The sequence below is a fragment of the Elaeis guineensis genome, chromosome 11 (genome assembly GCF_000442705.2).
Source record: "Elaeis guineensis isolate ETL-2024a chromosome 11, EG11, whole genome shotgun sequence".
NCBI lineage: Eukaryota > Viridiplantae > Streptophyta > Magnoliopsida > Arecales > Arecaceae > Elaeis > Elaeis guineensis.
The window spans coordinates 104,521,719-104,533,922 of NC_026003.2; the positions used below are offsets into that span (position 1 = coordinate 104,521,719).

A 12,204-nucleotide genomic window follows, 5' to 3' on the forward strand; every position below is an offset into this window, starting at 1 on the left:
CGTCAAACTAATAAATCAAATCGAATCAAACTGAATTTTGTGGATCAGTTTCAAGTGATCTTTTGTAAATAGACGGTATGGTTTCGGTTTCCATTTCAGAAAACCAGTTTAAATCGGTTCAATTTCAGATTTCTTCAAACCTACCAACTCAACCTATGCACACCCCCATCCATCTCAAAGGATAACCTAAAAGTACTATAACATTTCCCACCCCTCCTTTGATATTGGGCTACCTCTTTATCTACTCTTCTTCCTCTTTTGGATTGAGATCAAAGAAGATATCTGAGAGGATTGGGTAAAATGGGAAGTAACAGGTTATCCAAAGTTAAGAGAGCATGGGGACGTGATCACATTCTTCCATTCTCTAGGTAAGGAAAATTATCTGGGAAGAGATCACTCCAGGGTTTGGGAAAGGAAGGATATTGGAGGAACATTAGAAGGGGACTTGGGGCTTTAGAGAACACTTATATTTTCTAAACACAATCCAATCCAAAAACACAAATCTGAATACACCTAGGCTGCTAGTTTTAAGGTTGACGTGCTTTCAAGACATGTCTCAAAAATCCACTATGATTTTTCTACCTTTGATCGAAGGTCTTGATGTTTGGTGCTTCTCACACTTTCTGGACAGTCATAAGTTCAGTGCTTGGGAAAGTTCCAACTAGAAGCAGACAACCAATATTCAAAAAAAAAAAAAAAAAAAATTATAGAAACATCCCCTCAACTTTAGCCTAATTTTATTTACACTTCTGTACTTTAAAAAATATCAAACTAATCCTTCTAATTATCGATATGTTCCAATATAATCCAGTCGTTTATCTCCGTTAACAAAATTTTATAAAATGACAAAAATATCCTTATCTTCATCTCTTCTCTTCTTCCTCTGATCTCCTTCTCCCCCATCATTGGCATCCTCTTTCTCCCTCCTTCTCTCCTTCTTTTTCCCTTACTCCTCACCCATTTCTCTTTCTCCATAGTAACTTCCTTCATCTTCCTCCTCTTCTTTCTCTCCATCCTCTTCTCCTTCTTGTCCTCCTCCAACCCATTCCTTGCGGCCGACAACCCCTCTCCCCCCTCCTTCCTCCTCATCTACTTCTTTTTCTCATCCTCTTCCTCCTCATCATCCTCTTTCTTCTCTAAGCCCATCCATAAGCGAGGGATATTTTCGTCTATTGCGAGGAAAAATTAACACCGTTTGTTGGCAAAATGAACAACTGGAACACATTGAAATATATCGACAACTAAAAGAATTAGTTTAACATTTTTTAAAGTACAAGGATCTAAATAAAATTAGACTAAAATTGAGGAAGTATTTCTATAATTTTTTTCAAAAAGAAAATATCAAAAATTTGAAAAAAATCTGGATAGCTAAAACATAGAAGAAAATTAAACAAAAAAAAATAGAAACTAAGATAGTCGATATAATTATATATTTATTCATGTAGAAGCAAGTATGAGTTATTTTGTATCATTGTGGTTAGTTTGTTTAGGTGCCATAGCCTTCCCAGGAATGCAGTCAAAAATAACTAAAGAAGTCCAGATTCATGGGACATCAGGGTTCTCATTTCAGAGTTAAACATTCATTGCATAGGTCTTCATGTCCCAAATTGAAAGTTTTAACATTCCTCAGACACATCAGAAGTTGCATCTGATGCCACGATATTAGCTCTGATCAGCTGCACCAAGCCCTTTGCCATCTTTTACAGCTCAACTGATACACACCTTACTTTCCATAAAACTGACAGTAACTTACAAGATTGCGTGCAATGCTTACACCCATTTAGCATAATCTAAGGTGAGGACAGGCCAATGACAAAGGAGGTTAGAAGACAACTGAAAGAAGCAACCGAATAATGAGTAATGAAGAGGCTCACCAAGGGAACATGATGAAAATGGGATATCTAGAACTCTATCAAGTATGAGGCAATTAGAGTGATGCTCATTAGCTTACTGTGCCAAGTCAGAGCAGTTAATAGATCTAACTTCACAAAGTTTCAGGTTGATAAAATTTGACAAAGAGTACCGGAACACCCGGATCATATATGATGAGGAGTGCACCTTGAAGAAACACGAAATGGAAAAAGGTACCAAGCCACTGAGAAGAACTATGAACAAACATCAAGTAGGTCAAAGACTCCCAGTACAAGTAGAAATCCCAACTGACAATTGAAAGTAACAAAAGTTAAAGAATGACCCTATGATTCCAAAAGGAAGTCAAGTATAGAAAAATTAGGCAACTAGAAAAGGGGAAAATGAGCATTAGGATTTCTAAACAAGTAACTTCCACAGCTGAAGAAGACAAGATCAGACCTAAATATGCTTTAAAACACTAATCAAAGATTTTTTAATAAAAATATTGCAGTGAGCAAAGGGCCAATGAATAAACTTTAAGGATTCATATGTAAGAAGAAAGAAGCTTAAAATCTCAAACCGAGTGTAACAGAATAAAGTATGACAGCATGCAAGAAGCTTTAAGATCCAAAAAAATAAAAGAGTAATTGAAGGGGCTGCAAAGGCTTAGGTATCAAGCCATCAAGAACTGCGAACAAAATAAAGTAGGTCAAAAACTCCCAGTACAAAAATTGGAAATCCCAAATGGCAATTGATATATCTCTTCATTCAGGTTCTTGGTCCTAATTAAGTGTTCGAGACCTCCCCAATACACACTTGATGTGGGACTATATCCTTACCAAGGAAAGAGTCCAATCACAAACAATACGACCGGCTTATGGTCAGCCCTAAAAGGGGCTGTTGCAGTCCCTTAGCCACATGGGCTGTGGGCTGGGCCAGCTCTATGCCATCAGTAATGACTAAGGATCTCATCTGAAAAGACTAGTAGAAGGTTTATTATTTGAGATCTTTGGTCCTACTTAAACACCCGTCCGTCCCATGTACACTTGATGTAGGACTAAATACATGCGAGCATGTATCTTCACAAAATATACAAAAATTATTAATGTTTATATAATTCATTTGTTTAAAATTAATAGTCGAGCCTACAAAAATAAATAATTTCAATACATTTTCATTTTCCAAAACCCTCAAAACAAGGACCAGGCTTAAACCAAAATAAAGCTCAGGAATCCTAATTTGTCTAAAATTTAAATCAGTAGGTAACAGAGCAGATAATCACATTTCATCTAACACAGATATACTATCAGAACAAAACGTGATTGCACAGGTAATATTACTGTTCATTACATTTATGTTTTATTCATGTAGATAATTTAAAATCATTTGAATTAACAAAAAATATACTGAGTCAACATTTCTGTAGGCATTCTTTTATTCAAATAAAACTGACTATAATGCTCAGTAAACTTATATTCTCAGAAGATGCTAAATTTAATGAAACGTCAATTGTATAAAAAATGGACATTATCAAAGACTTACCATGTATTACAAGGAAAAATCAACAAAAACTTATACTTTAACCAATGCAGCATACAAATACATTATGTGTGATTGTCCTTTGGCGAGAGATCAGAAACTGGCGAGGATGCAAAGCTCCCAGCTCTCTCTTTAGACTCAATCAGCATCAGTACAACTTGCCGCATTGGTGGTCTATCAAATGGTGACATTCTTGTACACAACAAAGCAATTTTCAGAACTGTGATCATGTGATCGACAGCAATCTTGTCTTCTAGATTCAATTTACCATCAAGTATTCCAGGAGTCAAAGAATTGTTTTTAATGTAATTCCAAACCCATGTTACAAGGTCACCACCTTGGTCTAATGGCTGAACAGGTGCTCTTCCAGTCAGCAACTCCAATAGGACAACTCCATAACTATAAATATCACATTTTTCTGTGACCTTCATTGTATAAGCATATTCTGAAAAAAAAAAAGTTTTTGACTATGTGAGGGACATAGACATGATAATGATAAAGCAAATTTGATTTATCAAAGAGATATTGACTATGTGTCATATTCCCTACAAAGAACACAGAAGTACAGCAGCAGCGGCGGCGGCAGCAGCAGCAACAACAACCAGAACAAAACAACCACAAAAATAATACAGTGAATGCTGTTTATAGAACAGCAAGCAAGATGAAGCACGAGAGAGTAGAACAGTATCAACATACGCAATCACATGCAAACGATTACGGCAGTTAGTCCTGGCTGTTAATGTTGAGCAAGATTTATCAAATTCCATTTTGAAGAACAGAAAGCACAGATAAAAAATCCATGCGTAGCTGGATGCTGATTTTTAAAATGGAAAATAAAAAATAACAGAACATTCACTTGGAATTAATCAACAGTATCAGAAATAATAATGATCATCAACATGATGAAGAAGGCAAAAAGGATGCTTTTTCTTCATGATTGTTTCTTGTCCAAATAACCTAAATCTTTGAAGAATCGGTTTATCATAAGGCCAACATATATATTTTATTAGAATAAATTTGAAAAGGAATATCTTTATAAATTCTTCCAAAAGATAAAAGGCAAAATTTAAATAAAATTCCTACCAAAGTAAGAAATTATGATTGTATTAATTTGAGGATTCCTGGATATTATACCAAAGTACTGAAGTACTATAACAAAAGCATTTTCTTTCTCCATCAAAAAAAAAAAAAAAAAAATTGGAATGGCTTAGAAGAAATAAATATAGTAAGCAAGTTCTTAGATAAATGGGCTTTGAAATTTAAAGTCAGTTGGGATGGGAAGGCATAAGGATACTGGATAAATGATTTGATGGTGACTGACGCATTTTCACAAAATATAGACTTATAATGTTAAATGAAGTAAAAATGATGCAAGTCAATGAACCAGAGCTTCTGCAAGACACTAACTCACAACAACCATGAAGAAGACCTGCTTTCAGTTCAGCATTAGCAGGTCCGCTAACAGATATGCTGCCTTCACTATAGTAGCATATTCAGTAGAAATTGGAGAAAAGGCTAATGCAACCTTCACCATAGGCAGTATAGCAGCCATTTACTCAGAAAATGACATGGGATAATGAAAGAAAATATCCATGCAAAACAGGAAAGAAAATGACAGGTATATCATGAGAAGTGCCAAAAGGAGGACTCACCAGGTGCTATGTACCCATAAGATCCAGCAACTGCAGACATTGATTTTGAGTATGGCATGTCAATTAACTTTGCCAATCCAAAATCCCCAACATGTGCTTCAAAATTTTCATCAAGTAGAATATTGTTAGACTTGATATCTCGGTGAATGATGTGGGGCTTACAATCATGGTGCAAGTATGAAAGCCCCTCAGCAGCTCCAAGGGCAATCATATAACGCGTATCCCAGTCAAGGCTGGAAGAAGATACCCCATGAAGCAGTTCACCCAGGCTGCCTCTTGACATGTACTCGTACAGAAGAAAATTGGAGCCCAGGTGATTGCAGAAACCATATAGCTTCACAATGTTTCGATGCCTTATCTTTCCAAGAGTCAAAATCTCTGCACGGAAGCTGTTGTCTGCATTGCTTCCCTCTCGATTTGATGCTAACTTCTTTACAGCAACGGTGTGTCCAGACTGCATGACTGCTCTGTATACCGTCCCACAAGCACCTCTTCCAATTATGAAACCCTCATCAAAATTATTTGTGGCAGCAACCAGGTCTTGGAATGTAAATCCTTCATTTGGGGAAATGTACATGCCTGATGCTGTAGAAGAAAGCTGCTTGTCTTGCAAAGGAGCGACAGTCTCAAGCGGTTTTCTCATAAAGTATACGATCACAGCAATAAGAACTAGTGAAATCCCTCCAACAGCAGCAGCAATTATAGCAATGATCTTCCCCAAGGGGGTATTTGTTGCTCTCAATGAAGATGGAGTTGATGAAGATAGAGACCCAACACACTCACCAAGAGGTCCACCACAAAGCTCTTTGTTTCCTAGAAAGCTGCTCAAGGGCATGTTTTGAAACAAAGAAATCGGAGGAAGTGGACCAGTGAGATTGTTGTACGAGACATTAAGACGAAGTAAACTAGATAAATTCACAAATGTGGCAGGGATTTCACCAGTTAAGTGATTATTATTGAGTAAAAGAAATTCCAACAAAGCAAGATTTCCAAGTTCTTGTGGTATATATCCAGAAAGATTGTTATAGCTGAGATTCATTGCAATTTGCAAGCTTGAAAGTCCCCCTAATTCCTCTGGTATTCCACCACTAAACTGATTACCACCCATCTGCAACTCTGTCAAATGAGAAAGCTGTCCTAAAATTGAGGGTATATTTCCAGATAGCCAGTTATCAGAAAGAAACAGCAATTCCAACTGCAGGAGGTTTCCAACTTCATTTGGTAATGTGCCCATAAAATGATTCTGGCTGATATCAAGTCTTTGGAGTTTTGTACAGTTGAAAATCAATATGGGTATTCTTCCTCCAAATCTGTTAGATGAAATGTTAAAGACAACCAGCCGTGATAGATTACCGATCCCTCCTGGCAACTCAGATGTAAAAAAGTTGTTGGGAATGTTAAACCGTTGCAAAGCTTTACAGTCCCCTATCTCTGGTGGAATGGGACCACCGAACTTGTTTTGACCAAGCTCAATGGTACTGAGGTTTACGAGCTTGCACAGGTCAGAAGGGAAGCTCCCCGTGAGGTTGTTCCCACCTAAACGAAGCTGCACCAAGGATTTGCAATTTGTGATACCAGTTGGGATGTTTCCTGTCATCTTGTTTGACCCTAGGTTCAGCAATATAAGATTAGAATTTCTGCAAAGATGTCTTGGTATTTGCCCAGTGAGGTTGTTGTCTGAAAAATCGGCTACCCAAAGGGGACTATACACCCCAAGCCTCTGAGGAATGCTACCGGAAAGCATGTTATTAAAGAGTTGTAATTGGATCAACTCAGTCAGATACTGCAATCCATTAGGGATAGGACCAGTGAGGTTGTTGATTGAAAGATCAAGCCTAGTCAAATTCTTGAGTCCACACAGCTCAGTCGGGATAAACCCTGTCAGCTGGTTCTCAAAGAGATGGAGCAGGTGCAAGCCCTTTATGTTACCTAGCTCTGCTGGTATTCCTCCAGTCAACATATTCTCTGAGAAGTCTACTTCTGTTGCCAGAGTAAGATTCCCAATCTCCTTTGGGATTGTTCCATTCAATAAATTCGTGTACAGATATAACCACACTAAATTTTTCAGGTTCCCAATCTCCACAGGTATGTGGCCCACTAGATTATTCTGGTACAGTGCAAGAGTCTGAAGGCTTGAACAGTTTCCAAGCTCCTTGGGGATAACTCCAGACAGTTGATTGGCCCAAAGAATCAGATCAGTCAAATACCTCAGCTTCCCGAGTTCTTTAGGGATCTCACCGCCTAGCTGGTTTTGAGCAAGTCCAAGCATGTTCAAGTTCTGGCATTCACTTATCTCAACAGGTAAGCTTCCAGAGATCATATTCTGCCCCGCTCGAAAGATGGCCAGGTTCTTGAGTTTGCCAATGGAATGAGGCAATGGACCCGTTAAGTTATTGGTATACAACACTAGTTCTGTGAGCGAGGAGAGATTTCCAATCTCCTCAGGAAGGGAACCAGAAAGCTTGTTATTACATAAATTGCAGGTAACCAAGGAAGAGAGTTTACCCAATTCTGGAGGGATTTTGCCTTCAAAGTTATTGTTGTTCATGTTTAGAATCTCCAACTTTGAGCAATTTCCTATCTCCGCAGGGATTCTTCCTGAGAACCCATTGAAGGAGAGGTCAAGATATGTTAGGTGCACTAAGCCACCAATGCTTGGAGAGATGGTTCCGGATAGATTCATGGAGTTCAGATCAAGAGAGGAAACCACAGGATCATAGCCAAATGTGCAATTCACACCCTTCCATCCACAAGGCATTTGATCTTTAGGGTTCCAACTATCAAGGTGGTGGAAGTCATCCATCATTTGACTCTTAACTTCCAAAAGGTACTGGCCTTCCATGTTTAGCCCTTGGGAACTACATGATGATAGAAAGACTACCAGCAATACAAAATCAATAGCCGCGAAAGAAAAATCCCTTTCAGATTTTGAAAACTCCGGCATTTTAATGATCAGAAGTACTGATATCAAGATCTAGTTGAACTCATCTTCTACTGAAATTTTCATATAACAGAAGCCTCAGATGCCTAATTTCAATCATCAAAGAAAGAATCCATCATCCCCTGTCACCTTCTGCACTACAGTAATTCTTGAGCATACTCATTTCCTGAATTGAGTTCAATAAATATACAACAAAGAAAAAGAGAACAACAGAGTTTGCTTAACATATGAAGGGGATAAAAGGAACTAGAACAATGATTTAGGAATCAAAAATAAGAGAAAATTTCAGAAACTTTAAGGAATTCAGAGCATTCACATACCTCAATATTCCAATGCTGAAGGCTCCAATAATTTAGCAACAAACGAGACAATCCCGATCTTTTTTTCTCTTTAAAAGACTGAACTTTCTGATTCCAAGAAAACTCACAAGCACAATAGTTTCTTTAGGCAAGTAGGGAAACCAGAAGTCCGCCGCCGCCACCTGCTCCAGCTCTCGAATTCAAAATTCTCACACCTAACGCTGAAAGAGCCTTCCGTCCAGCATCCAGCCTACCCTGGTTGTTGATATTCTTCTAGCAGGAAAACCGAACCCTAGAGAAGTCAAGAGCTGATTCGAGGATGTTAGAAAACCAGCTCCAAAGCCCACCCCCTGTCTTCCAAAAATCCGTCAAAACTTCACAAATATCTCCATTTTCACCACAAACTTATCACCTCCCACATCCACTCCACCAAGGAAGAAACTTTTCTAGTTGTCAACACACTCTCAGCATCAAAATCTCTCATTCTTACCCCTGGAACCCACCATTTTCCCAGAACCAATCACCCCCGGACCAAAACGTTTGAACCCAGCTCTCTTTCTTCGAATTTGCCCAAAATTCTCCAAGAAAACAACCCCCAGGTTCCCAAACCGTGGAAACAACTACTCAAGCCCGCCTTTTCCGATATAGATCCAAAAAAAAGCGAGCTTTCCGGATTCTTTTCTCCATAAAAAAGCCACCTTTTTATCTCCTCTTCTCCCCTTCTCCGACGCTCGTGCACCGAATCCACCTCGTTTTTACTCCTCTTTCTTTTGGCTAGATTTTCCGCCAACCCGACTGCATCAGCCCTCCTTTTGTCCTCATCCAACCCGCACCATCGATCCAAAAAACACAAATAGAAGAGAAGAGAGAAGAGCTCAGAGACCGAGAGAGAAGAGAGAACAAAACACACGGGAGATATAATGGCCGGCAAGCACGCTTTCGAGTTTCAACTTTCCACCTCTTTCCCCCTCTGTCCTCATCGAACGGACGGCCCCCACCTCTTACCTTTTGCCCACCATGCTCCATTTTACTTTATTTTTCTAAGGTTTATTAGTTGTTATTATAATCATATTATCTCTAATTAAATAGCTAATGAGGTTGAGCTTAGGAGTGGCTTTTGGGCTTTGAACACAAATCGAGGTGATTTGGGACAGGCTGGAATAGAGTGTATTGATGTGTGTGCAAGTCTCAGGGTGAGTTGGGTCAAGTCATTAGGTATATATCTTTGGGCACTCAAACCATTGCTTAGATTGGCAGTTTATCTTTAGTTATTTAGTGTTTTTTTTTAATCCTTGGGCATTTGGGTGTGCCTAACATTAGGGGGGAACCAGAGGTTTTCCACCCAATGCATTCTTTGGCTAGGTTGGTCTTCTTGGTGGACACTTCCTACTCTGCAGGATCTAGTCAAAAGATTGGTTAGCATATGAGTGGAGTCAACAAGCTTCATATTCAAGCTTCGCTCAAGAATAAAAGTTATTTTTTATTTCTTTGATAAGATTCTTCCATGATTTCTAGGGTAGAGTGGATATAAAATAATTTTAGTTCCGTACATATTGAAGGTTTTTTTGCCCCCTACTTTATACTTACAATGCCAATGCAAGTCCTTGTGGTCATAGGCATCTAGATCTGTTTGTAAATAGATACCTAAGTTTTAAGAAACAATCCCATTTTTGAGTTTCTATATGAGGACAAAATAGGCAACTATAGTGTGTATATAATTAAAACAAAGAGCATGTAAGTATATTCTTATTAATGAAAATTCTATCACCTTTCATATATCTAATCTTTATTATTCATTCACCAAGTCAAAGTACCATTTGCATCTAAATTTCTTCATTGCTAGTTGTAATAACAAGTGTTTAGGCAGTCAATGGTGCTAAAAATAAATACAGCTTGAAATCGTTTACTTCTACTGTATAATAAATATAGATGTTATGAGAAATGTTCATTCCCATAAGAATAAGCATCATGAGGTGCCAATAAACTAAAACACCTATTTTGCCGCAAAGAAAAAAATATTATAAAAGTATTAGCCATGTTTCTTTTGTGGTATATTAAGATAGGTTTAAAGAAAAAAACCTGAGCTAAGAATACATCGAAAAATTCTCAAAAAATAAACATCAAAGAAAATAATAACCAAAGAATATCATTATTGATTGAATCTTAGCTCTCTTCGATTTTCAATAAATCTTCTTGTTGGATGCATCTAGATAGTTAATCTATCATGAGAGCTTGTTGATGCATTAAATCCTCAAAACTCATTTGAGAATCAAGAATTGCTCTCTCTTATCAACAACGATTTCCATGAGCTGCCTATCAAAACTCAAACACCTAAGTATATCATCAATGCTTTAACTAGGAATTTTAATTATCTCATAAATGGGCCCACATTTTGTTTGTGATTATTGTTTTTATGCCATTTAGTTCCAAATTTGGTTGGCATCATTATGGTGCATTCAATGGTCAAATTTTCCAATTCAATTTTTCAAAATTCTACATATGATCACCTTTTTTTAGGCTATCAAAACTCAAGCACCCAAGTACATCATCAATGCTTTAACAAGTAATTTTAATGATCTCATGAATGGGCCCATATTTTATTTGTGATTATTGTTTTTATACCATTTACCCTGTGCTTGGATGGATCGTGAGAGGGAGGATGGATAGGATTGGAATGATAGATGATTTCTATCCACCGTTTAGTTTAAAAAAATTTAGAAAGGATGGAAGGAGGCGTTGTCTATCCATCCTAGCCTACTAATTTGTATTTGGGAGGATCAAATAAGGATGGATGGAGTATATGAGAGGTGGAAATCTGTATTGATAAAATTATCTCTTATTAATTTTTTGACGAAATAATAACAGTTTTTCACTTTTCATTCAATTTAATAATTTTATTAAATTTTATTACTAATTATTTTAATTTTAGTACATATTTCTATAATTAACTATTCGAATAAAATTAATTAACTATTTAAATTAAGTTATAAATTAGTTGCTATTTATATAATTAATATATAAATAAATTAATATATATAATTAATTTATAAAATAATTTATTAATTAAATTATAATTAAATATTTATTTAATTTTTATATAATTATAAAGTATAAAGATTATAAGTTTATATATTACTCTATTTCTCTAGTATAGATAAGTGTTATAAATTGATAATAATAATATTTTTATCAAAGAATAGTTTAGTCAAAAAAATATCATATAAATATCATTCATTTTTTTTTTGATTCCTTCAATACCAAATAAAAGAGGAAATTTTCCATCCATCCTCTCCCTCATCTTTTTTTTTCTCCTCTGTCCATCCTCCAATCTATACTTTTTTAATTGGCATCATTATGATGCATTCAATGGTCAAATTTTTCAATTTAATTTTTCAAAATTCTACGTGTTATGTCCTTCCCATAAACACATGATCCATAAGTAACCTGCCATAAACAAATAAACAGGGTCCCCATTTCCATAAGCCTTTAGTCAAAGGAAATCAATCCCACATCCGTAGCATCAAATTTGATTCTTCTTTTTGGTAGGCCTTCCATGAGAGCCACTAATAAATATCTTCTCATTTTCATTTAAGCATCCTCTTTTCTCAACTTCTTTCTGCCTTCGGCTAAACCTCCACTAGTCCCACTTTCTTCACATACTTTTGTGATAACAGATATCTTTTAATACCTAACATATATTGTTGACCAAAAACACTTAGGACATGTTTGATTTACAGGAATTGCAATTAAAGTGGATCGGAATGTGAATGGAAATGGTCAAACCCTTCGATATTTTTGGTTCATGACTGAAATCAAAAATCAAAATTGAAATAAAATTCAAATACTAAGGAAGAGTATGGACAGGGGTATTCTAATTTTTCTTTTGAATTGAAATAGGAATGAAATTCCAATCAAATAGCTA

General features: G+C 36.6%; 1 protein-coding gene across 1 annotated transcript; it reads right to left on the minus strand.

The window, feature by feature from the left end:
• Nucleotides 1–3,346: 3,346 nt before the first annotated feature.
• LOC105053602 (uncharacterized) lies at nt 3,347–9,208 on the minus strand. The gene is made up of 3 exons (XM_010934834.3): nt 8,304–9,208; nt 5,043–8,149; nt 3,347–3,835 (listed from the first exon to the last, which is right to left on the minus strand). The coding sequence occupies exons 2-3, from the start codon at nt 7,984–7,986 to the stop codon at nt 3,456–3,458; spliced, it is 3,324 nt and encodes a 1,107-aa protein (XP_010933136.2). The 5' UTR covers nt 7,987–8,149; nt 8,304–9,208; the 3' UTR covers nt 3,347–3,455.
• Between the last annotated feature and the right edge of the window lie 2,996 nt (nt 9,209–12,204).

What these genes read in the sequence shown, in the direction of transcription:
- LOC105053602 (XM_010934834.3), bottom strand. Translation starts at nt 7,986, where the DNA reads ATGCCGGAGTTTTCAAAATCTGAAAGGGATTTTTCTTTCGCGGCTATT. An exon ending in TTATGGGTACATAGCACCTG is followed by an intron (nt 3,836 to 5,042) that starts GTGAGTCCTCCT and finishes TTTTTTTTTCAG; the next exon opens with AATATGCTTATACAATGAAG.